Source organism: Periplaneta americana, chromosome 1 (assembly GCF_040183065.1).
Source record: "Periplaneta americana isolate PAMFEO1 chromosome 1, P.americana_PAMFEO1_priV1, whole genome shotgun sequence".
Lineage (NCBI taxonomy): Eukaryota > Metazoa > Arthropoda > Insecta > Blattodea > Blattidae > Periplaneta > Periplaneta americana.
In genome coordinates this window covers 101,610,221-101,638,198 of record NC_091117.1, presented here as the reverse complement: position 1 = coordinate 101,638,198, position 27,978 = coordinate 101,610,221, and the positions used below count along the sequence as shown (strand labels likewise).

The 27,978-nt window shown below is 36.6% G+C and overlaps 1 protein-coding gene and 2 long non-coding RNA genes across 6 annotated transcripts in view; 1 reads left to right on the top strand and 2 right to left on the bottom strand.

The window, feature by feature from the left end:
- The window catches only part of LOC138698873 (neprilysin-1-like), a 222,694-nt gene extending 211,531 nt beyond the window's left edge, over nt 1-11,163 (bottom strand). For 2 of the 3 annotated variants that reach the window (XM_069825079.1, XM_069825084.1), the window contains exon 1: nt 10,975-11,157. In XM_069825079.1, coding sequence (XP_069681180.1) covers nt 10,975-10,979 — 5 coding nt within the window. In that variant the 5' untranslated portion in view covers nt 10,980-11,157. Of the gene's footprint in view, nt 1-10,974 lie in introns of all 3 variants that reach the window. The other variant, XM_069825081.1, reaches the window with a different exon arrangement.
- A 2,543-nt stretch (nt 11,164-13,706) lies between these two features.
- Nucleotides 13,707-17,381, top strand: LOC138698847 (uncharacterized). Its single transcript, XR_011331959.1, has 3 exons — nt 13,707-14,456; nt 14,572-14,679; nt 16,912-17,381. It is a non-coding gene; the product is annotated as an uncharacterized lncRNA (long non-coding RNA).
- Nucleotides 17,382-19,001: 1,620 nt separating this feature from the next.
- LOC138698837 (uncharacterized) lies at nt 19,002-22,736 on the bottom strand. 2 transcript variants are annotated; one of them, XR_011331952.1, is made up of 3 exons: nt 22,530-22,736; nt 22,117-22,211; nt 19,002-21,043 (listed from the first exon to the last, which is right to left on the bottom strand). It is a non-coding gene; the product is annotated as an uncharacterized lncRNA (long non-coding RNA). The 2 variants fall into 2 exon arrangements; XR_011331953.1 differs by lacking the exon at nt 22,530-22,736 and adding an exon at nt 22,327-22,517.
- Between the last annotated feature and the right edge of the window lie 5,242 nt (nt 22,737-27,978).

Below are 27,978 nucleotides of genomic sequence, written 5' to 3'. Positions count from 1 at the left end.
ATTTGAAGAGATATTCAAAAGCGTTCGAGTTCTACATCTTTACTAGCCTACGATTCATAACTTGGTTAATGAATTACGTGAATTGGTACGTGTTCATGGTAAGAAACGAAATACGACGTACACTGCTCACAGAATAAACTTTGGGTGGCATTCTACACTGCCTGGAAAATTCTCCTAAAATCTTTTCGGCGTCTTTCTCAGCAAAAGAGAATTTCCTACACTTCCTAACGAGAAATACGAAGTTACTTAAAGTAAAATTACTGTGGTGTAAGAACTTAAACTTGGTGTTTCAGTACTTAGGAATAGATTTCGAGTAAAGCATGATGAAGAAATTGATTATTTTCGGACGAAGCTTGGTTCCACTTAGATGGCTATGTTAATATGCAAACCAACCGATACTGGAGTTCCGAGAAACCTAATCTCCCCCGTGAGGAAACCCTTCATGACCAAAAAATTGGAGTGTGGTGCGTACTTAGCTGTGATGAAAATAATAATAAAATAATAATAATAATAATAATAATAATAATAATAATAATAATAACAACAACAACAACGTGGTGCGGCAGATGGTGGATTCGACTTAGCTGGCTACACAATCGACAGGTAACAGATTCCATAATGAGTGTACAAAAAGTCTACTTGGACTAACGTGCTTACGGATGCTTCTTATTTCGCCCGATAATGACCAATACTAATACTAATTCGAAATCTGATTAGTGTAATGTTACTAGTCAGCGATGTATACAATGGAGGGGGAAAGGAACTGGCCACCCTACCCATTATCTCCTGGCGTAGTTGCCTCATGAGCGATGCCTTGTTGGTGTCACTTGTGAGGTCCAGACCTATCTTCGGACAATTGGCTAAACAACAATACTAATTCAGCCATTATTCAAGATCAAAAGGGACACACTTGACGTACACAACTGAAGTGTTTTATATGAACACAACAAGTGTGTCGCAAGCTACATAAGATCATGACATGCACATGTAGTGTATTATTAGAGGCGGCGCTATAAAGGAGAAATAGGCTGCCGCCTAGGGCCTCGCGCCTGAAAATGCTGCGCGACTATGAGTAGGCTACTATTTAAAATTTGATTTTTCATTCAGATACTTATGTTTAATTTTATTTACGTGTTATTTCTGCTTCTTTTCCACATTCTTATTTATTTTAATTCTTAATGGACTATAATAATGACACCAGAGTCCAGCTTCCAAAGCAACAATGCATTCATTCATTCCTTCCTTCTCACTCGATCGGTTTTCTTGGAACTCGTATTTCCGTTTCTCCCGCTCCACGCTCAATTTCGATCAGCAATGAGGAAATATTATACCAGTGGCGTATGCTAAACCTGGAGTATGGGTGTTCTGTTAAAAATATATAATTGGTCTATAGGCGCACGAGTTTAGTAGAAATTTCAAATTCATTAACTACTCGTGCTACGTGAGTAAATAAACCATCTGCTGTTCTATCAGCACTAACATTTACAAAGCCCAAGAATCTTTCATAGATATAGCGGAGAACTGTAGATAGGCCTAGTTGAGATTTGTTCTCAATGTCAGAAGTTTCATCAAGTATTATAGCTACAAATGAAACTGATTTAATTTCATTTTTTATTTCTTCTTTTTCTGCATCAATAATAGCTTTTATGGTATCATTTTGAATCAATGGAGAAGTTCCTGGAAACACTGTGGAAGAATTTAGATGGTTTTCTAAAAGTAAACCATATTTTTTTTTAACACATTCAAAAATTCTAAAAAAAATCTCTTTTGTTCAAAGAAATATCTGATTCGTCATGTCCCCGTAGAGGGAGATCCTGGTTAGCTAGAAGACAAATATCGTCAATGATTCGTATTAATACAGCTCCATTTTTCTTTACCACTTCGTTGTATTTATTGGTATCAGTTCTTCGTTGATCATCAAGTAAAGTATCAATTCACTTGAATAATTTCAAGGGAAAAATTGTTCTGGGGCCGGGTATCGATCTTGGGACCCTTCGCTTAGCGTACGAATGCTCTACCGACTGAGCTACCCCAGGAACCATACACGACACCGTCACAATTCTTCCCTTTATATCCACACAACTCATTCCCATTTAAGTTGTGTGGATATAAAGGGAAGAATTGTGACGTTGTCGTGTATGGTTCCTGGGGTAGTTCAGACGGTAGAGCATTCGTCCGCTAAGCAAAGGGGTCCGGGGTCGATACCCGGCCCCGGAATAACTTTCCCTTGAAATTATTCAAGCCTGCTTCACAAGGAGCTTCTACCTGAAAGTCAGATTTACATATCAATTCACTGTTTGCCGAAAAGTTTTGATTTCAGGAAACATTGTACATGAGTTTGAGATTTTGAATGCTTTTGCTGTGCACTACACAAGTGATTTAAGTCAGCAAATCCATACTTACTTCAAACCTCATTTTTGTTAGAAAACAATAAGCATGGCCAGCAAAATAACCTGTTTGAAATTTCACAACCCGCTAACCATTCTACATTTTCATATTGTGAAATAGAAAAATGTCTAGTGTATTGACCGCTTTCGTTTTATATTGTTGCACTAAATTCGGAAGTGGCGTTATTCACTATATGTAAATATTTCTCTTCTAGTGGGAGAGAAGAGAATGATTTTTGCAAAAGATATTTTACGGTATACATTTCCAAGTGCTATTATCATTAAAAAAAGTAATTTAAATTGTTCACCTGCGCTGGCACACAGCTATGAACGCTAATAAAACCTAAACACAGTAAATTCATTCACACAAGCAGTCAAACACAATATTTTATAAGGCTACAATTGACAAGTTGACCTTCCTGTATACAGGACGACCTGCGAGCTTGAGAGAAGCGAGTATCCCTACCACTCCACCGTGCGCGCGCAGAGAATTATAGCAGTAACTCTCAACCGAGGATGTTTTTTGTACGGTCAGGACAACCAGACCAGACCTCAATCCACTTCGTCAGGCAGAGCGTAGCCGTTCTGGGGATGGTGTGCACATTCAATCAGCAGGCATTTAAAATATTTAAATGATAATACATTAAAATTAGTCTTGTACTATAAATATCAACTTCCAATGAGATTACCACGCATTTAAATTGTGATAAATTAAAATTGTTGTTGCATTATATAAAACAACTTAAAAATGAGATTACCGAATTTACAGCGTATTCAGCGCACACCTTGAACACCCGCAATATACGCCCCTGTATTATACATGATGATAAAACTGAAATAATTATCACAAATTGTTAAATTAAATTTGAAATATTCAAAACACGTTACACAACGCCAATAAATGTATATTTTCTTGAATTATAAAGTTTATAAAATACATTCCATTACCTAATAATGAATGTAAAATTACCTCACATTGTGACTCAATATAAATTATAATGAGCCATATTTATGTTACAGTCGGCCTGGTTGGCACAATTAGTATAGCGCTGGTCTTCTATGCCCGAGGTTGCGGATTCGATCCCGGGCCAGGTCGATGGCATTTAAATGAGCTCAATTGCGACAAGCTCATGTCAGTAGATTTACTGGCATGTAAAAGAACTCCTGCGGGACAAAATTCCGGCACACCGGCGACGCTGATATAACATTGGCAGTTGCGAGCGTCGTTAAATAGAACATAACATTATTTTATGTTACAAGCAGTATCACAGTTGAAATCTGACCTACAAGTAGCCTAAGGTTCGTTCTTGTTACGGTGAACTTCCAGTGTTGTTTATTCAGTTATACCTTCCCAAGAGAGTTATTATTTTTAAAGTTCACCGTGTTATGTTTTCGTTGTAATGTAGAGGTCGAAATGAAATCTAAACTTTGCTGCAACAATAGAAATTTGAACCACTTCTGATGTGAAGGCATGGCCGGTCTGAAACTTGGCACCCGTCGAAATGACGGGCGATGATGTCTCTAGCAGTAATTGCTTGTAACATCCTTCAGAAAGATCATGAAAGTTCAATATTTTCAGGAACCATACATCACAAAGGTAAAATAAAAGTCGTAAATCGGGGCGTCATAGGGTGAAGAGCTTTCGTCTAATAATTAATTATTTAAACCCGTGGTATCCGGCAGAATGACGGGTCCGGTTCTCCTAGTGTTAATATACTACTTCTATTATTATTATTATTATTATTATTATTATTATTATTATTATTATTATTATCATATTGATATGAGACCTTGAATATAGTTTTGCCTAGGGCCTCGCAAATCCTAGCACCGCCACTGAGTGTAATAGATCCAAAGTAAGTAAGTTACCCCGATCCTGGGTTTCCTTCTTTCTAACTCGGCCGAGGGCAGTGGACTGTAAAGTAGCCGTTTTCTTCGAGAGAGCCAGAGAGAATAAAGCCGTGGTTCTTGTATCGTTCAGGGTGTCTGACTTAACCGATCATTTTTGTTTAGGCAGCCCAAATAGCAGTCGAGATATGTGGGAGGTATTTAATGATTTCGCAGTCGAATCAGGGTTGATATAACGTCCACTGACATCGTCACGTGAATGTTTCAAATTTTAGTTTTCGTATGATTATTTAATGTTAAACATGTGCAGTTAATTTATATTAATTATTTATTTTATTTCGGCTTTCCAACGTTTCTACTAGTCGTGCTTATCGTTTAATAATATTTTATCGAGTCATTTACTCTTCTTATAGTCCCGATAATACGACCATATCTTAACAGGTAAGTTATCTGCAATCTCTCAAATTAATGTATTTGTTTCCTTTCGTTCGGTATAAGGTATTTTTAAAGAGCATAGAGCGCAGATTTTTAACAAAATTGATTAATTTCGAGATATTTAGAATATTTTAATGGTTGAGTTGTTTGGATTTTTTCCATTGCTAATTTTAAAAAATTGAGACAGGGAGATCAAAAACCCAAAATTGAGTTATGGGCTGGATGGTGCTTTTTTAATTTGTCCCGTATGCGTGGAAGGCAAGAATATACTAATTTCGACATTCATCTGCATTCTGGGGGCTGTTTGAAACTCGTGGAAGTCAGAACTCCACTTACTCCATGGAATAAGAGAGTTTTTTCATTCCAAGATTAATTTCCCGGTAGGTGGCAACACTATCGCTCAACTAGCTGAGTAAAGTGATACGGTATTCAGAATCTCACAAAAATCTATGAAATCCATGTAAGTAGGACTATGAAAGGCACAATATGGGGTCGATTTAACTTCCAGAAACTCAGTACATATGCATCATTCCCCAATCAATAAAGTACAATTCAGCATTGCCATTCAAAGAAGAAAACAAAAGGACTTGCAATATTTAATGCAGCTTATTTGTGAGGAAAGTAGGATGTATTACCAAACTCTGTTTGCGGACAGTAATAAATTAGAGACGATAATTCCATGCAAATGCATGTTTCTATAGAAACACAGGACATAGCTCAAACTTAGTACTTGTCCATTTCATTACTCTCCAGTTCCAAATATGTGTAGGCCAATTTTTTCCGTGCATATTTGCATATTTTGGCCTTTTTGGAGATAATAACATGCATAATGCATATTTAAGCAATTTTTAGCTTAATCATGCATATAATATGCATTAGCCTATATTCTGTTTAAATGTATGTTTTAATGGTTTTGAGTGGACACCTCAGTTTGTCGATTTTTATGTACCTTATTTCATCTTCAGGAATCAGGATTGAAGAAGGAAAAAAAAAAACTAAATATCAGAAAAAGGTTCATTCAAGTTTACACCCATAACTGCTTGCGATGTAGAAAGGTCATTCTGTGTCTACAAAAAATATTGACTGACAAGCACTGGAACCTTACAGAAACCAATTTAGAAATGTTAGTTGTAAACTGTGCAAAAAAAGTGAAGTGAAATAAGAAATTTGGAACAAAAATAAAAGTGCATATCTTAACGTATTTTTCGCTTGATCGAGCAGTTTTCATAGTTTGATAAAAACATGAGAGTGAGAGAAAAACAGAATCTGTAACATGAATCAGACTGTGCTAACATTTTAATATTGTTTGTTGTTTTATTTGTTTATTTTGATGTGCTTTATGATAATTTGTGATTTTCTGTATCATATATTTGACATTTAAAAAAATGTAGCAATGTGTTAATTTTAATAATAAACGTCCATTTTCTCGTACATTCCAATGTTTCATAAGGTAATTATGATATTGTAACTTTTTTTTGATACTGAACAACAATGTAACTTTATTATCTCAACAATAGGATTTGCTCTCCACACAGTAACACAGTATTCGGTAGTGCACGCCACTGACGACAATGACAATTTACTTGGACTATTACGAACAACAATGAACTGTTAATCTTAACTAATATTTACAAAGCACTATTTACAACACAGAACGGTCAGTTCTCAGTTCACAGCTCGTTTGTCTTGGCTAGTTCTTCTAGCTCAGTCACTCGCATTCACAGAATTTCGAACCCCAGACCTTCAGAGACGATCCGCTGCACTTCGACTCCGGTCCCCCAACTGCGGTCAATTGCACTCGAACTCCGGGCTTCAGGCTCCACAGTTACGGACACAACTCAAGTCGCGCTCTGGTCTCGAAGCTGGCTTCACTGCTACACAAGACTGTCTGGCTTGCTTTCCACTGACTTTAACAACACTGCCTTACTGACTGACTGACTGACTGAATTTCACTTGCGTTTCTTCTTTTATAACTAAACCATAGTTACGAGAAATTTCTACGGGTGTCCAGGGATAGCTCTCTCGAATTATCTGGATATCTCCACTTGGACGGACTTCTGGAAGATTCGGGAGGGTCCGTTCCCCCTTCACTCCGCACGTAGCAGTTTGCTTCCTTCAATTCTCGGCAAGCACCAGATGCGCGCGCAACCTCTCCTCGCGCGTCGCAGTAGTACACCGCCCCTTTACCCTCTCAGCATCCAGACGCTCCTCTCGCCGCCACACCTAAGCGACCAACGGACACGCGTTCGAACCCCGATGTAGCTGTCACAATATTTTTATCCTTTTTCTTCACACGGCTCACATTTATTCACTTTTCTTAATTCATACACTGTGTAAGTCAGAAAACCACTAACTCCAGCTGTGTTTATTTCAAATTGTAGCTTAAGATAATGTAAAAATTTAGGTTCTGAAGTATTTAATTGATAAAGGATATAATTTTACACAATATTAATAGGTAAATGTATAATATTTAAAGTTAGTAAGACAGATGATAAGTTTTTTTCTCTCTCCTGTAAAATTTGGTTTATTGGAATTAGGGAGTTTTTTTTTATTTCCCTGTCTCAATTGTCGCACAACGTTTCCAAGAGTAGATCTCTCTTCGTCGTCAGGTGAAAAACTACTGTGGAGATCGTTACAAACAGCTACTCTCTCTGACTGATTCACCATTGCTCTCCCCCCCCCCTTCATTCAGATCATATTTAGAATATGTCACTCCTAGTGACATTTCCATGAGAACGTCACAACCTGGGTAGATCAAGGAAAACGATGGAGTCAGACTATGACAGACCACATGGTCTAAATTCTAAAACATACGAGGTCGACGACAAACCGCACGGAGTTGGACCATATCGTGTTGGAACATCTTATACCGATATTCAATTCTTCTATCGCTATAGTTCACTTTTGCTGTCACGAGTTTTAGAGCTTCGAACTGTGAATGATTACTAACGGCAGGATTCGAGTTCCATAGCTACTGCTGTGAAACATTCTGGCTCATATTGCTTAGGCCTATTTCTATTTTGAAGTAGCATTAGCTAGAAACTTCTAGAATTATCTGGAATCGGAATCCGAAATTAAAAAGTACGAAAGAAAGAATCGAGGATCTTACCCTCTCAGGCAGTCGAAACATTTATAAATGGACATCATTTTATTTTTACTTCAATTTTTATTGTACTTACTTACTGACTTTTAAGGAACCTGGAGGTTCATTGCCGCCCTACATAAGCCCACCATTGGTCCCTACCCTGAGCAAGACCAATCCAATCTCCATCATCATATCCCACCTCCCTCAAATCCATTTTAATATTATCTTCTCATCTAAGTCTCAGCCTACCCAAAGGTCTTTTTCCCTCCGCCTCCCAACTAACACTCTATATGCATTTATGGATTCGCCCATACGTGCTACATGCCCATCTCAAAAGCCTGGATTTAATGTTCCTAATCATGTCAGGTGAAAAATAGGTTACAATGCGTGCAGTTCTGTATTGTGTAACTTTCTCCATTCTCCTGTAACTTCATCCCTCTTAGCCCCAAATATTTTCCTAAGCACCTTATTTTCAAACACCCTTAACCTATGTTCCTATCTCAAAGTGAGAGTCCAAGTTTCACAACCATAAAGAACAACCGGTAATATAACTGTTTTACAAATTCTAACTTTCAGATTTTTTGACAGCAGACTGGATGATAAAAGCTTCTCACCCGAATAATTACAGGCATTTCCCATATTTATTCTGTGTTTAATTTCCTCCCGAGTATCATTTATATATATTTTACTGTTGCTCCCAGATATTTGAATTTTTCCACCTATTCAAAGGATAAATTTCCAATTTTTATATTTCCATTTCGTACAATATTCTGGTCACGAGACATAATCATATACTTTGTCTTTTCGGAATTTACTTCCAAACCTATCTCTTTACTTGCTTCAAGTAAAATTCCCGTATTTTCCTTAATCGTTTCTGGATTTTCTCCTAACATATTCACGTCATCCGAATAGACAAGCAGCTGATGTAACCATGGAATTCCAAACCCTCTCTTTTATCCTGGACTTTCCTAATGGCATACTCTAGAGCAAAGTTAAAAAGTAAAGGTGATAGTGCATCTCCTTGCTTTAGCCTACAGTGAATTGGAAACGCATCTGACACAAACTGACCTATATGGACTCTGCTGTACTTTTCACTGAGACACATTTTAATTAATCGAACTAGTTTCTTGGGAATACCAAATTCAATAAGAATATCACATAAAACTTCTCTCTTAACCGAGTTATATGCCTTTTTTAAATCTATGAATAACTGATGGACTGTACCCTTCTACTCCCATTTTTTCTCCATTTGCCCTGTTATGGACATAAATAGATAGATAGATAAATAAATAAATAGTGTAGCTGTAGTGTACTTTTCGGATTTGTGATCGGCAGTTCCTGAAGTTCAACGTAGGGTAGTCGGCAGCAGAAAACTGGTTTTCTTCACCGTCCCATAAGAATGCATTAGAGCTGCAACCGAAGCAGATCTGTTCGAATATACAAAAGATCCGCCAACACCCTCATCTCTTTATGACCTGCGTTTGAGCACATAGGCTTCTGGACTACTGTATATCATTACAGTTCCAGTGTGTTATAGTACTGTGGGTGGTGTGATGTGATTAGTCAGTATGTCTAAGGAAATATTTTATATTAAAAATGACTGAAATGAAAACCTAATCGACCAACCCTTTTCGAAATTAAAAGAGAAATTGCATGTTAACTTAAGAAATTAGGACGTCCTACACAAAATTTAAATATTGAAATTTCTGGAAAAAGTCGAGGAAATCATGTAGCCTACTGTAGTCATTTTAATACCGAAATGTGTAATGGAAACTACTGGTTTTTTGCTGCGCTCATGAAAACACTTTCTCCCCCACCCGTGTATTCTGTTTAGAGGAGAAAATACATGGTCAAACACCGGAGTGAAGGATTTATTTAATTTCACTTAAAAAAAAACTAGAAAAGCATGTGGGGCACATCTCCACTACGTGACTAGTTGTGGGAGAGGTGTAGCGCACGGATGGTTGGAGTTCAATTTCGGGTGCACAGTCAACTTCGAGAAGGGGCTGTAATTACACGTGTTATCCGATTTAGATGCAATAAACAGCATGCGTTTGATAAATACACTATTTTTCATGCAGAACTCCCAATCTTTGTAATCGCAGGCCGCTACTAGGCCTATAAATTAGTCCACCCGCCAATCATGTATCATTTTAGTTGTTTTCAATCGTTACTGAAAGTAAAATACAAGCGCTGCGACTTAGAGAATTTCAACGACAAAAAATAATTAAATAAAAACGTATTCTGTCCCTCTAATCGTGTTGTGTATGATGGCTAAAACACGTTTATTTATGAACGGCTTGAGTCAGATCTATGTACATTTACTGTAAGTAAAACAAGCCCGTCCCTGATAGAAGGTTTTGGAAAAATATTCGGTAATTTCAAGCTCACGTTGAATTTATATTCTGAATAATCTGTGCGTTTGAAAGCGTCCTAAAATAAAATACAACTACCCAGTACCGGTACATGTAATTTTATTTAGTTAAAATGACATAGGTACATTTACATTAAGGAGTACAAACAGTATGGAGGGTATGTAGTAAGCAATAGTCTATTTAATTTTTAACGCTACCATAGTAAATTAATGACAGCACAATGTACTATTTTCCCGCGCAGTGGCGTCGTAATCTAAGGCATCATTTCTAGGACTCGCGTTATGGAATGCGCGCTGGTTCGAGTCCTCAAGGGAGAAGAAATTTTCTCATAAAATTTCGGCCAGTGTATGGGACTGGTGCCCACCCAGCATCGTGATGCACTTGGAGAGCTACGATAGGTAGCGAAATCCGGTTGCGAAAACCAGCTATAACGACTGGGGGGATCATCGTGCTAACCACACGATCTGATTGGATGATCGTCCATCTCTGCTTCGGCATGTGAACTTGAGGCCAGTAGCCGGCTGGTTGGTCTGGGACCTTCAAGGGCTGTAGCACCACGTATTATTATTATTATTATTATTATTATTATTATTATTATTATTATTATTATTATTACAATGTACTTATTAGTGTCTTACGTGTAAAATAAAATTGTAATTTACAAAATGTGTCTGCAAGAGTAATATTTAATTATAGGCTACGCTAAAATTAAAAGTATGTACAATTTAAACTCTGTTGTTTGTATTCATTTTAAAGTAGCTACCGGTACCGGTATTAAAGTCAATGATAAATCTTATAACTTCAAAATTCTAAATTATTAAAATATAGGAAAGAAGACCTTTACCTCATGTTTACGAATGTATTATTCCCACCAATTCTCGTTCCTTCACTTGCATCTTCATTGTTTCGAAGTTAACGACTATCTGAAGTAATATCAGCGTTACCACACTGCCAATACAGCTCCTCACAATAGCACAACGCAAAGGATATGAAACTTCTTTGATCAAAGATCGCGATAACGCGATAAAGATAAGCTTCATTTACTTTGATTAGATTTTAAAGGATGAAACATAGTGCTTAAAGAATATGTGACCTAGCAAACAGCACAATGGAAGCAACAACCTGACCCATAAATACAGTATGTAACAGGTCTATTTTTGTATATGACATTATACAGGGTGGAGCAGAATACCTTCCCTATCTGAAGGTAGGCTACATAACTCAAAGAAGAATTAAGATATGTATTTTTATATAGTATGGAAAAGTTTCATATTAGCCTAAATGTCATTTTATTACATCGTTTGTCGTACACTTTACTATTTATGATTTAAAAATACTCTTCACAGCTTCAATGTTTTATGAAGATCGCACTTTTCGCAGTTGTCCTGGAGATTTCTGTTTCAGTGCCGAAGCCGTGTGCTACAATGATTCAATCCTTAATTTGACGATCTTGCAGCTAGGAACATTCTATGCCGTGCAATGTCAAACTGTCTGAGTGTATACAACAGACTCAAAAATCTTGAAATAATGTTCAACGCAAGCACTATGTTATGTGCCATGATTACTGAGCTGCACACTATGTAGGACGCATCAATATTGTGTCCGTGCTCATGTGCAGGCCATCAATATGCTATGCGATAAAATGGCGTAAAGTAATGAACATATCTATATCACACCTGATTTTAATATTTTTGTTGTTATATGCGTTTGAAAATGGGGACATATTTCTGACCGACCTCGTATATCACCATCAACTATACTATAGTATAGAATTCTTTAGTTGGCAGAGAAATTTAGACAGAGAAAGATATATTTCTTACCTCTCACTCACTCAGTGGCTGACCGGAACTCTGCGGGGGGGATGGTGGCAAGAGACAGACACCCTCCATGAAACTGTTTGTATGTGCAGTGGCGGATTCTTCTACTTCTACTTCCATGTTGTCGTCACCGTCATCGTCGTCACTATCAGAGTCCAAACTTATTACGAAACGATCCACCGCCTTGTCAATCATTCCATCCCTTTCCCAATAAAAATCCTCTTCCTTTTTAATATGTTCACACGCATTTTTCCAATTCTCTGGCGTAACCTTGGACAACGCTTCTTCAAATAATTTTATAACTTCACTGGATTTGAAAGATACATTGTGTTTAGCGACATCATTTTTCACTTGAGCCCAGATGAACTCAATGGCACTAAAATTGCAGTGGTATGGTGGCAGTCGTACTACGGTATGCCGGTATGGTTCACTTTGAGCTAATGTATCCAGTTCGTACCTTACCATTTTTTCCTTTTTCAATTTTATTATGTCGTACAGTACGATTTTTGTCGCCTTTGGGTCGTACTCTATGTTGTTCTGACGTAACCAAGACTGCATGTCTGATTTAGAAGATGCAGAAGTGGGAGCTTTATTTAACTGTACAGAATGGTAAGAGGCGTTATCCATTACTATAATGCTGTTTTGTGGAATGTTCGGAAGGAGTTTGTTTTCGAACCAATATTTGAAATTAACGGCGTTCATTTCCTCATGAGGATCGTTGGTAGATTTGGACTTAAAACTGTGATAGGCTCCTGGTATAAATCCAGAAGAAGATCCAGCATGCACAATAATAAATCGTCCTCCTTTTCCTAGGGGCACGTTCAGAGGGATGTCACCATCTTCACAAATCCAAATTTTGCTCTTCGTGTGATTGATGTTTATCCATGTTTCGTCTAGGTAAACGATAGGGCGGCCGGTTATTCTTAAGTCGCGCATCCTCCTTAAGAAATGGAATCGCTTAGCAATTATGTCGGGTTTCTCTAGCAGAAGCTTCCGTCCGAAGTTATTCTTAGCGTAACGGAAATTAAGTTTTTTTAATAATTCCCGGACCGACCATTTACTGCCAGAAAATAAGCCAGACTTATCGAGAGCATCACGAATATCTTCCACACTCGGAATGAAATCAGCCTTATACAAAGAATAAATCTGCCTCTTGATGGCGGCAGCAGTGAATGAGTCTATATTGGTTTTCGTGGGCGTTCTTTGCGGCCGCTTTTTGCCCGGAGTTGAAACTCTTCTTCCTGATTCATCTGCTTCTCTCTTTTCATTTAGGATACGGTAAACAGTGCGTTCAGATACTCCACACGCAACAGCAGTTCGCTTTGCTATTTCGACTACGCTTATTGTAGGATTTCCGACTTTCAAGGCATCGTACTCCTCTACGAAAAACTTATGTACATTGCACACTATTTCCCTGGCGTCAGACTGCAGTGGCTTTCCTCTTGTTCCTACACCAAGAATCACAAACACTAGGACAAGTAGGCCTAATATAAAGCACAATACTTCTAACATTTTAATTATAAAATGATTATAGGCACCTTCTCAAACTACACTGAAAAATGTTAACACACAGTTGTAATAACATCCACCACTGACAACGTCTCCAGATGGACTGGTTTGGTGAGGGAGAGGGAGGAAAGAAAGAGGAAATACTGTTATACAAGTGTCTGTGTCCCAGGATTAGTTCAACTCACCCTCCCTGACCCTTCCCAAGGCATCAGGTAGCTCTGCCAACATAGACCTTCCCAAGTATAGCCGCCAAGTAGGAACGCGGGCGACCAGAAGTGCGTCGTGGTACGAAATAATCACGTGGTTCTAGAACCAATCAGATTCAGTCGACGAAAAATTAGACAAATCTCCCCCCCCCTTTTTTTTCAGCTAATTATCAACAAAACCTTTATTAAAATGCAATATGAATGCAGCCTTCTTTAAAGCATTATCATACATGCTGCAGGCAAGACTTTCTTAAAAGATTTGCAGTGTTAGTTCGTATTCTCTTAAACAAGCACGCACAGAAGTACCATAGAACGTACCAAATTGTACAGTGCGTTCGTAGCTCGGCCGGACCGTTCCGCAGCGGCCTTGGACTAGGTGGGTTAAATAGCTACTTCCGGTGGATGATCAGCGAACTAACGTTTTTCGTATTTATAAACCAATGTTAGCGATAATACGTGTACTAAGAGGGGTTTAGCTGGCTAAATTTTAGCCCCCGCCGGTAGGGTAGTTTAGAGGCCGACTAGCTTAGCAAGATGGCTGATTATGATGCAGTGAATGTGGGTTATGTACGTCGAATTCGTGATGTGAGACGTAGGAGGAAGACGTACCTACCGAGATTGGACATATTTAGAAAATATGAAGTACACAACATTAGTCAGGCTTCTGTAAGCCGTATAATAACGAATGTGTCAGTAGCAATCGCTGGACTTGCGCATCGTCACGTACGTTTTCCTAGGGAAGAAAAACGAATAACACTGCGAGAAAGTTTGACGACATCGCAAGATTTCCTCAGGTAATTATATTTAATGATTTGAATATTGTATGTGAATGCTTTCCATAGAGAAATTTGTACTGTACCGGTACCATATTGGTACAGTAGGCCTATTGTGATATTTCATCATTTTTAGGTTATTGGCGCCATAGATGGCACGCACATACCCATAACAAATGTAGGAGGAGAACTGTCACAAATATATATCAACCGAAAGGGATGGTATTCTCTATTAAACGTTCAGGTACGTTCTGTAAATGAAATTACAACCCGTAAGAGGTTATGTAGACCTAGGCTGAAATTTTGGTGAAACTAGCGCTGAGGTAGTTCCGATGATTTCGATACTGAAAATCGTTGAATTTGTGAGATATTTTTGTAGCGATGCAGTTGGTCATATATATGCAAGGCATTATAAAAGCCAAAAATAATATAACCTAATCTATCACAGATTCGTATATGCAAGGTGTATAAGCAGAGTACGAAGAGAACCACCTCAGTGCTAGTTTAGCTTTTAATAACTTTATTTACATTTTATATAGTAATGCATTATATTACATTATTTCAGTTAAATGGTACAAGAAAAAGATTTGTAATTTGTAATTCTCCAGAAAAGCTACACTGAAGAAGACACAATAAAAAAATCGCCTCAATGTTGTTGCCCCCCCCTCCTTCTAACTAATTACTAATATAACATGCGAGAAGTCCAGGGAGAATTATTTGAGAAATGGTGTTATACTGGTAATAAGTGGGAGTGCGGGAGCTACAAGAGTGCATTACAGTATATAATAACAGTACCCAAGTAACTATTAAACGATTTTTATGTTGAAAGTATTTGTGGCTGCTGACTAAAACCACATGTTTATTTGGCCTACTATATATGTCACGGAAGTCAGTGAAGCAAAGATCTATTGTTCCTCCTTCAATGGAGCTTTTCTGGAGAATTACGAGAAGGTCAAGCAATACATCAACATAATACATAGATGAGCAAACCTAAGATAAATTTAACTAATATCATCTCTTTGATAAAAAAAAAACAGCGCCTTTTCTATCGCTTCATATGTTACTGAAGGCCTTACTTATGAAAAGACAAATATTTTGTGAAACCTGATAATTCATTTTATGTTACTGTTCTTATAACAGCTCTTCTTTGTGATGGAGTCAGTGGTTTTTACTTACATCCTTGCCAAATGACCTATTTCAACTATAAGTTTCATTTCTCTAGAGATGGTATGTTTTCATTTCTTTCAGGTGTTTTAAGAATTTTTTGTTTCATTTTGTTGTTGTATTTCCTTTTACACTCCATTTTAGACAGTCTCTTCTTTTTTAACACTATATGGTACTGCTTGCATACTTGAATGTAACATTTTTTCTTTGCTTATCACATTCTCTCTTTTAGGTAACATATGCAGGATAAGACTCAGGATCTGCTTTTAATTTCTCTCGAAATTTCCTCACCCTTTCTCGGTTTAGTGATGCTGAAGATGAAACTATGAAAAATATTATGGGATCATAATGAATGGATTCATAGAAATATGTTTCAAGTTTATAGGTTAACTAGCTACATGTTTTAGGTTACGTTTGCAAAGCATAAAGAAAATCCAAAGTATAGGCGTAGAATTTAAATTAATTACTGGAATGTTAATTTTTGCGTTACGGGTGAGACACACATTATATAAAAGTGTTGCAATTTATATTGTGATGTCTTAACTTCAGAGTGGCATGCTTACACAACTGCTGTAGGCTGTTAGCAGCTCTAAATATCAGAATGAAAAAAACTCAAAGAATGAAAACTATTGCTTACTTAAAAAACTTCAAATTTTTTACCAAATTGCACAAAAAAGGGATACATTTCACTTATATGAGTAAGAAATCACATTCGTAACTTTCATTTGTGTACCCACATGACAGTTTATTTTACCAGTTTTAATTTTTTATAGAAATGTCCTTTATGAAATTGCTAGTTAACACATATATTACCTTATTCATTTCATGTTATAAGTGATGCAAGTTTCCAAATTCTGGATATAGTGGCACGTTGAAAAGGAAGTCCCATGACTCTCGCATTTTCAATGAGATTAGAATTAAGAAGCGATTTGAACAGCATGAAGTTGGACGCTTCATTTTGTTGGGGATAGTGGTTATGGTGTACACAAAATTTGTTAATGCTTGTAAAGTGAATTACTCTACTTGCAATGTATTATGTATTTTTGTATAAGCTTAACTGATGAATTCTATATGCTATAATTCATTAAATTTGTTTGATAAAATGTCTAAACTTTTAAATTGAATTAATCTGCTTGCTATATACCTAAATTATTGTGTAGTTCAACTAATTGTTTATGCCTTTAAATTGAATTAATCTGCTTGCTAGGTATTGTCTTAATTCAATTGCCTATACATGAAAATTTAATTGATCTGCTTGCTATCTTTTTATACTTTTTTATACCATTTTAATTGTTTTTATACTTGTTTGCAGCTGCTCTCGGGCTTGGGTTAGATTCCTGCTTGGACTGATTACCTGAATGGATTTTTCAGAGGTTTTCCCCAACATTAAGGCAAATGTTACGTAATATGTGACGAATCCTCGGCCTCACCTCATCTTGCCAAGAATTTGTGTAACTATTGACTTGTTCCACATCTTAAAGCTTTTATGGAACACAATAAATTAAATTTAAAAAAATGAAGTACTGTGTTATTATTCTAAATGATCATGGACAGAATCCAATGAAAAGTAAGGGAGAATGTTAAACTTTTGTATACCACGTAATGTAACTGTGTACAAGTTTGAAAGATTATCATTTTGTTGGAAATTATTTCATTCTAACATCTAAGAAAATATAAGATAATCTAAGTTATATGAACTGACTGCACAAATCACTGCACTTACTTTATATTTCATGTCAATTTTATTTCTTATGAATCACTTATACATTCGTTTCTTGGGTTGCTATTCCTGCAATATGCACCTCAATTTTTAATATTCTAATTATTATTATTATTATTATTATTATTGCAGCAGTCCAGTACCTGTTTGTATTACTGAGCGAGTATCCCCAGCTTAGTTTGTGCAGTTCATTTTTGAAATGTTAAAAAAATGGACTCCAGAGAATTATAATTTACAAAGAGAATTCTCTTCAGCCTTAGCCATCTGCACAAGTTGGGAGATGCAAGATATGTCCGAGAAATAGGGATGGGAAGTGTAGTACAGAATGCCATGTGAGTGCAATGACCATTCAGACACTACACAGTAAAGGTGTGCATAAATTGTAAAGAAATTATTTAGAAAGAAAAAAGAGAACTGTTAATGATAATTTCTTTATAATATAAACGTTTCCTCGATAAAAGAGAAATAGTACCAATTTTTCATAGGGCATTTTGTAAACCTGTACTCATTTGCAAGCATATTCTGGGGTATACATGTAACCAGATTGGTGTAGGCCTTCATTTAGAGGTTGGTATACAGAAGGTTAATATACATACTGTACCGTGTGACAAATTACTTTCTATGCTTCCTTATTTATAGAAGTCACTGAAAACCATTATAGTCCATATATTAACATCTTCGTCAATTCGAAGTAAAACAAAAAGTTGAAGTATGTATAACGTGGAATGTTGCTAATAAACTTATATTTGAATCAGTAATTTCTGAAAGGGCTTTATGTCAAAATCTCATCTGCATAAAAATCGCCTTACTACAGGATTAGGGCCCTCTGAGAAGTGCTGTGAATATTGTGAAGCCTGCATGGATCTGAATAAAATACATGGAATAATGCCCATCATCAAAAAGGCGTATTCAAGTGAGAATATGATAGCGTTCTAAATTGATTTTAGCAAAAAGATTGGATAAAGTCCTTTTAGAAATGACTGATTTAATTATAGAGTTACTGTCCAATAAAAAAAACTCTCACATAAATTACTCCAAGTAGAAATAGTGCATCCAGTGCTAATGCCCACACGTCACTGAAACAGATGGCAGAATGCGATTATTTTTTAATAGGATTTTATGATAATATACCTTTCCATTACGTACAATAAGTTCAATATAAAAATATTTGATTTTAGGTACTGGCACCATAGATAGCACATTCTTATGTCTTGGAGAACTTTCACAAATAAACATCAAAGAAAGATTAATATTTGAGGAGAAAAATTTGCTCCGGCACAAGGAATCGAACCCGGGTCCTTGATTCTACATACCAAGCACTCTGACTACTGAGCTATGCCGAGTTCAATCCACAGCACCAGATGGAACCCTCTTCCTTCAATGTTTCTCTTTTTGGCCTGACTCCATGTTAGGTATATATGTTGACGTATATGTCCAATGTCAACTGTCATTATACTAGGAGCGCACTCAGCTGACTGACTTGTTTGGCCGGGAATCCGCAGTTAAGTGCACAGTAATCTGTACAGACATATGCACTGCAGCTATGAGAATATTATAGACATATTAATTGTCAATATTACAGATATTATTCTGTAGGACAAATTAATAAGTCTATAATATCAAAGAAAGGGGTAGTATAATGGGAACTCAGGGGTTCTGTAAATTAAATTAAAACTCGTATGTAGGTTTAAACTTCGCTTCATACAATAATTTTATTCATATTTTGCATATTCACTTATTTCTAAGTTACAAACTATTGTACATTCTAAGGACAAATGGGGAAAAGCCAAACAAAGGATATCAACATAATACAAGAGTAAGCAAACGCCATTACAAAAAAAAGAAAAACAAAATCGTTTAACATAGAGTGAGAGTATTAAGAAAATAAATATAGACCTTTATTTTTCTCCTCATCCCTAAGTTCCATATTCATTTCAGGTTGTAAGTGATGCAAATTAGTAACTTCTGAATGAGTTTCATGCAAAAATACAGACGAGTCACCAGTAAAATGATCACAAGAAATGAGTGAAGCATTGCAGATTTAGCCCTGCATTGGAAAGAATCCTGCGACCAGATATTTACTCTAACATACAAGCTACATATTCAATTTAACTGAAGGGGTTAGGTACAGCTTACAGCAGTAAAATTTTGCAAATATTCAACATTTTTTCCACCATTACTGTATCTTGTACAATTATGAAAATTAGTACGTGTAAAACACTGTCCTTCTACTATATGAAAAAAATATTTTTACGATTGGAAAAAATATTTATATATATATTTTTTTCTAAATTCAAAATGTTGACAGTTCACTGTGCAGTGATGAAGCATTTCCCTCATAACTAAAAAACTATCCAACATTTTGTGATGAAATTTGTTGTGTATTTATGCATGTCATACCTACAATATGATGCAAAATCACATCTCTACCTTTGATAGACTGTCTGATAAAAAATAAATTCATTTAAAGAAGTGGTGAAATATAAGTATTTTCTTCTAACACAAAATATTATTTATTAAGGAATGTAGTTGAAAGAGCATGATATTGTAAACATGAGTTTCAGCAATGTATAAAAGAGAGAACATTACACTAAAGTACTACATTTCCAGTGTTTGTCCATTGTGCAACTCAAACCAAGATACAGATTCGGAACACCTCAAATCTGTGCCTCAGTGGCTGACCATGACAATATCTTTGAAAAATATTGGAGTGCAAGAGGTCAAATGACTTTATTGTCAAATGCCTGGCATTAGAAAACAACAACATTTCCAGCTTTTCATTAGGCCCTCCCCCTATTCTTTTCTTTCTAATTGTGTTTTCTTAATATTTCCATTTCTAATAATAACTTTGCTTTTTTCAATTCATGGATCGATTCATTAGAGACTTCCAAGCCTAAATTAAAGACTCTGAATTAAATTTCTCTACTAATAATACCTTAATTGCATAGTTATAGACATAAGTGTAACTAAATTGCTTTAGGTAGGTACTTAAACCTCCATCAGGGAATATGTTCCAACTGAGGAACTACAGGTTTGATGAATCCAGCAAAAACAAAAAAAATAAATAAATAAGTAACCTGTCTTATAAATCAGCAAAACTCTTAACCGACATTAAAATAAGAAAAAGGAACACACACATATGTATAGAATTCACTAAACAACAATGTGAAAATAAAAAGTTGAAAACACTACTAGAGCCCAATATACAGTAATACTAATAGTCCTCAATCTGATGCAGTTGCCCCATTCAGCTTAGAAACTGGCCACAACTGTCCAGCAGCATATCTCCATCAAATAAACTTGTTACACTCATAACACTGTGTAGCATGCAACAACACAAATACAGTATAATAATGAACGAGGAATACTTACTACTCTACACCAAACTCCAGAAAATGATAGGGACAGAAGAATTTCAAGTTCCTATATACTGCTGGGAAGCTCGCAAGGAAATGAAGTAGACAAGAACTCAAGAAAATTTCACTACTAGTGCTACTATTACCATCACCACCACCATTACCACTACTACTAAGTTACATTTCTAGTTCTTTCATTTGTCCCAGATAATTTTTAACTTTGCCTTTAATAATATTTTATTTCTAATAACAATTTTGTTTTCTGCAATTCATAGAACTTCTCATCACGTTTAATTTTTGGGCTTCATGCTTAGGAGGAACACTTCTTCTTCATACTCTGTCATTCTCGATGATCTTGCAGCAGAGTCCTATGGAAAGACGAAAAAAATGTTAATCATTTGCATACTACTGCACACAAAAGACACTACTTCTTATCAAAACTGTGAATTTTTTTAATTGTCTAAATTTGAAAATTTATCACATTGTTTGAAATTATCCATTTGATCCAAACATGCACTCCTGTCATTATTCTTAGGGCTTTCTATTGTAACACAATAAGAGGTAATCTATGTTTACATCACCACAACTACACAGGGGCGTATTTTGCGGGGTACCGGTGGTAGCCCAAGGAAATTACAAAAGAAAAAGTTTATAATATAACATAATGTAATAATTTTGTATTATTAGTTTTACCATAGTAATTAAAATTTAAGTAATTGTTAGATATATTTTGTGTAATAATAGGGTCAGCGGTAGCCCAAACCCTTTAACCAGTATACGCCACTGCAACTACAGATTACATAGGCGTGTGAGATTTTGTCTTTTCAGTGCTGTAATAAATATGAGTTTGATATTATATTTTATAAATCACTTACTAGCGTTCTACAAACACACAAGATAATGAAATTTTATAGCTGACCATCAATTTGGATTCTACAAATTTATTATGCTTATGTAGGTAATTCTAACCTCAAATAATGCTATTTCTTTTGACGTAGTAGAGAAAAGGATATCTCAGAAATCTCTAGGCGTTCCTACTGCCCTTTAAAATAAGGTCTCAGTTTCGATAATTCTTGTACACAAGATATTAGGCCTACGTTAAGGCATGATTGATAATTGTGTGGGTTGACATCAGATGTTTGTGGCCCAATCCCCTATGGGTATTTACAAAACCATATTATCCAAACTGCATTTATGGTAGTTGAGTATAGGCGTAGCTTGCATTTTCACGATTGTTGTGAATTAGGCCTACATTTTACTAGCATTATCAGCTATATTCCTACAAGATATATTACTTACGTTATATTAATTAGGCTACCAAGTACCTATTCAGAGTAGCCTTAGGTGACATAATCATACCAGAGCCACATTAAACATTTACCATGAAGTAATAAGCCTATCTCACTTACAAAAACATGTCCTAAGAACCAAAAACACATACCTCATATGTTATCATTCCATATCGTTTCGTAGGCCTACGTCATCAATTTCGGGAGCAGGGCATCCTCCACCAGTTGTTTTTAGTTATTTCTTCAACTAAAGTAAATAAATATATACTGAATTAGAATAATTCACTCTTTGAAGTCCAATATTTCATAATAGTTACGTCTAGGCCTAACCTAAAAATATTACGTATAATATTATAACATGCCATGTGTATTTCTTGCTTTTTTTTACCACAGAAGAAAAAACAAATAGTTTATTGTAGTTTAATATCGCCAATAACCTCACAAATAAACATAAACGATCCGGAATCGCTTGCGTATGAGCATGACAATTGCCAGTCTGCACATGCGCAGTAGCATTTTCAGCATCGTGTAACAGTTTCCAAAGCTAATATGCCGACTAACGTACCCACTGATTAATCGGCGTCTCTGAATCCTGTAAAAGTAACCTGGCTATAACCGGGGCTAGTTTAGAACGCTCGTAGCATGGGTTAGCGCGATGTCTATGAATAGGGCCCACAGTGTCTGTTTATAGACAGTGTGGCCAGCGAATAGGGATTATAAAGAATGGACACTTCGCGTCGGTACCTTTGATGTAGCTGGATTGATTTCAATGACCTTCAAGCCAGCTAGAGAGTCAGATTCTGCCTTCTCCCTAGAGTTGGCGCTGACATCACACTAGCTAGCAGTCGACACAGCGGAAATATAACACATACAATTAATACATCTAGGTACATTATATACTCAAATAAAATAAATTGGATCCATAAAATAATAAATCCTTCATTAACTGTAATGTCTAGACTCTAGAGTTCCTTTATAATGAGAGTTGAGACGTTGACCCCAACAACAATTAAAATATGTAATGATTTGATAGCGCTGAAAATGGAAAAACAAAACTCTTACGAGAAGTAAAACCATATACCTATATTATATTATATTATATTATATACAAATATTAAACGAATTCGATCTTAATTTTATAATGTATTATATTATTTTATAATATAATTTATGATATCTGAAATATAAAATATTATTATTATTATAACTAGTTTGTCACTGAGAAATAAGGAAAAGCTGTTAACTTGAATTTATTTGAAGCAAAGCGTTACTGGATTATGCAATAAGGTAGGCGATGTTTGGATCCTGTGCCTTAATTCTATTCTCAATTATTCACTTAGCGTATGATCGATTACACTACCTCTAGCGCTTGAAAGTAGAACTAGCCGCTGGCGCACAGAGAAACAAAACACAGGCAAATTAACTCAGTGTCCATTCTTTATAATCCCTATTCGCTGGTGTAGCCATACGAGACTTCAGTTGTGATTGGTCATTGCAGTCACGTGGTACGCGGCCGCCATTAAGTTTCCTAACATCGCTGGCGGGATAGCAGAATACGTTGTTAGATTCGTGTATTTTATGTTGTAGATAGTGATTTATATGGTAATAGTGCGAAATGGTAGGCTGTTTTACAGTAAACACCTAAACAGAGAACCAAACGAACAAAGAAAGTGAGGTTCCCTTTAGAAACAACTACCTGAATTTTCTAAAGAACACGGGTCTCTTGATTTACAGCGGTCAAAGATCCGGAACTTAAATTTCCTACTGAATGACAGCTGTTATACTAACCTCCTTTGTATGAACATCTAGCAGTATGAAAGTCCTTTAAAGTAAAGTAGGGATAAATTTAGAATTGTTTATCCAAATAAAAATATGAAAATAAACCAAAATAACGCTCGCAATTATCTTTAAATTAATACATGTGTACATACTTTACATAATAATATTCTACGTTTAATAAGCAAAGAACCAAACAGAAATAATTAATTGGTATCACCTTGCAGATTCGTTCTTGATTAAAAGGTTATATCATTAATGTAATATTGTTAAACTTGTTAAATTAACGGCGAGATTTTATGCCGAAACTAGTCTCTAAGATAAAGTACCATAATACTGTAGTTTCATTACTTTACACAGTGAAATTAAAAAGTTGTTAATTTAACAAGTTTAACAATTAGATTAGTAATATGTACCAAGAACGAATAAATATAATTCTAATAATAAGTTTTTGAATATTTAACTCACCAATTTCTGATGCAGCATTGTTGTCCTCCATGATACGTCTTGAAATTAAATCACTATTTAGTCTACACGTGGGAATTAAATCACTATTTACACGTACGTCTTGAAATTAAATCACTATTTACGTCCTAAATTTAATTTAAATATATATTGTATAATTATGTAGCCCTACATATAATATTTACAAATGGAAGATGATTTATCGTCAGTTCAACACATTTTGAAAAATACATCATCTACAGTTGATATTATTAGCTATTAACCCAGCCCTTAAAATTTCTGCTCTTTTAACAGAAGTATTGCGTCGGCATGTACGTACATTCCTACTTGGTTGTGAATTGCACTGAAACAAAGTACGCTGCCCATGAACAAGTCCTTTGACAGACTACAAATGTTTCTCAGTATTTGAATGTTCACTCAAATTACTCAATTTCGCCACAGTTTCCCATATACACGCTTTGCGAAATGCTTTATTCGGCACCCCTACTACAGGTCGTATCCATCCTTTGAACATAGAATCTTGTTCCCATTCCCCCCTATACTTTTATTGTCGAGATTTTAGTTTCAATTAAGATTCACCACGAATTAATTTCTTCTTCTCGGGAATCTGTACACCTCTTCTTCTATGCGTGGATTCACATACAATCTCCGAAGAACTCATACTTAGCACTATTTTAAGACACTGCACATTGACAAACTATCACAAAACTGGCAAAACGTAGATCAAGATTAACTAAGTGAACTCGACTGATTTTTCAGACAGACTGAGGCAAAAATATAAAAAAACAATGGGCATAGAAAGGGATGAAGAAGGGAGGAGGAAATACTGGGTGTTCAGTTCAAAATGTGTCTTTGCTCGCTGTATGGCGTCATGTGGCTAGCTGATGAGCCTAGAGAATTCAATCTTCCTACACTTCCGCAGCTCAGGTGTATAATCTAAGAGGCAGAGAAGTTGGCTAGCAAGTACGGCGTTCATTCTGAAGAGTACGTGCCGATACGTACGGTAAACGCCGGTAGTGGCAGGAATGTGAACTGTTTGGAAATACGTACTGTCGGGATATGGGGAGAGGGTTAAGACGATTACTTACGTATATGTTGACATTAACTTCGACGGTCAACATGAACACGGAGCATTTGATTTGTGTTGTGGAATGTTACCGTACGCAACCGATGATAACAAATACCCTGCGTACGACTTGCCGGCGCAAAACACAGTTCGAAAGAGGTTATGGTAGCACACATGTAGGACTCTGAGTTCTGCAGTCACAACTGGCCTACGTCTATGTTCATGATACAACGGAGTGGGCTATGGAAATTCAGCTCTCCTTGGCAACGGTTTTGTTGTGAATTGTTTTGTATCTTTTCTGACGAGAAATAAAAACTGTTCTTGAGTTTCATTTACTCAGTATATTGTATTCTAGCTACAATATTGGTGACCCCGACGTGATATGAACACGCACGAAGATACAGACCAAAGTTCTTTACCAACTAGTAGTGGTGACAGAGTCGTTGTGTGTGCACAACGTATTGAGAAGCCTCCTCCATTCTACAAGGACGATCCAGATCTATGGTTTGCAGTAGTGGAAAATGCTCTCAGTTTCGCAGGGATTACTCGAGATCAAGCAAAATTTCAATATATAGTAAGTAACACTGATCATACGTTTATTCCAATTATAGCTGATTTAATTAAATCTCCACCAGCCACGGGCAGGTATGACGCTATTAAAACACGTATCATTGCCGCTTTTGCTGAACCAATCAACAAAAGACTCAATAGATTATTGAGCGTCATACCTATAGGAGAGAAACGACCGTCGCACTATCTACAAGAGCTCAGAAGTTTAGCTTCCGGTCATTTAGGTGAAGAAGTCCTCAAGTCACTCTTCTTAGCACAACTAGCACCCACTATTAGAATGTCTTTGCTTTGCAGAGAAGAGGATAGTTTGGACAAGCTAGCATTTTTAGCTGACAAGATGCAGGAGACGAACGTAACAACTCAAATGTCAGTAGCTCGGCAAGAACCCTTTACATTATCGACTATTGTTGACGAGGTTACGGAATTGAAAAGCAAAGTAGACGAGTTATGCAAATTGTCAAAGTACAAATCTCCTCATCTTAAAAATAACGGCGGGTCGTCATCCGATACCCAACGAAGTAAACTTTACAAACAGAAGAAAGATAAAATTTGCTACTATCATTTTAAGTTTGGAGCTAACGCGAGACGATGTGTACAGCCTTGTTGCTGGAGCTTAGAGAAAAATTCGGAAAACTAGTGACGTCGTCTGGAGTCGAGGCGGTCCATGACGAGAGATTTAAAAATCGTCTCATTGTTACAGACAAGATTAATCACTTGAACTTTCTCGTTGACACGGGAGCTGATTTATCTGTTCTTCCCTGTTCTAAGGCAAACTTCATCGGTAAGCAACCAGCTGATTTCAAACTATATGCAGCGAATGGGTCAGTCATAGATACCTATGGCGAGAGGCTCATTACACTGGACCTTAATCTAGGACGCCAATATCCATGGAAGTTCACAATTGCTAACATTTCTCAGCCTATACTTGGAGCTGATTTTTTGAAACATTATGGCATTCTAGTTAATCTCAAGCAGCGAAAGCTTACAGACCCTTCAACGGCCAGAGCTACAATTGGCAAGTTAACCACAGTTGCTTTGTCAACCTTTTCTACGATAGCTAGCGGAAAATACGAGCTGTTATTGCGAGAATTTATTGACATAACTAAGGTTCCGCCATTTATTGGCCCAGCAAAACATGGTGTGGAACATCACATCAAAACGAAGGGTTCACCTATCAAAGAACGTGCTCGACGTCTTACATCTGAGAGGCTTAAGGTCGCTAAAGCGGAGTTTGATTACATGCTATCTCAAGGTATCTGTACTCCCTCGAGCAGTCCCTGGGCTAGTCCTCTTCATCTCGTTTCTAAAAAGAACGGAGGATGGAGACCCTGTGGGGATTACCGTCGTTTAAATGCTACAACTATCCCTGATAAGTATCCAGTTCCTCATATACATGACGTAACTCAACGGCTAGACGGTTGTACCATTTTCAGTACTCTTGACCTTACCAGAGCCTATCACCAAGTACCCATAGCTCCAGACGATCGCGCCAAGACAGCAGTAATAACGCCCTTCGGTCTTTTCGAATTCAACGTCATGACCTTTGGATTACGCAATGCTGCGCAGACTATGCAACGTCTAATGGATAGCGTACTTCGTGGACTTGACTTCTGCACGTGTTACATCGACGACTTATTGATAGCATCGAAAGACGAGGGGCAGCATGAACAGCATCTTCGTCTTGTTTTCCAGAGGTTGCGTGAACATGGACTTTCTATTAACTTATCCAAATGTTCTTTCGGCGTCAGTGAAGTTAACTACTTAGGCTACACAATCAATGAACATGGTGTTAGGCCGCTTGAAGATCGTATTAAGGCAATTGCAGACTATCCCAAGCCTAAGACCATTGCCGACTTGCGCAAGTTTCTCGGTATTATTAATTTTTACAGACGTTTCCTCCGCAGTGCGGCGCAGATACAAGCCCCGCTACATATTCATCTTCACGGTGCAAAAAAGAATGACAAGCGTCTTATTACGTGAGATAGAGAGGCTGAAGAGGCATTTGAGCTATGCAAACAACAATTAGCAAAAGCAACTCTCTTAGTTCACCCACGGGACAATGCTACTCTAGCTCTTCGCACGGATGCTTCTGATATTTCTTCTGGGGCTGTGCTCGAGCAGTACAATTTTGGTCGTT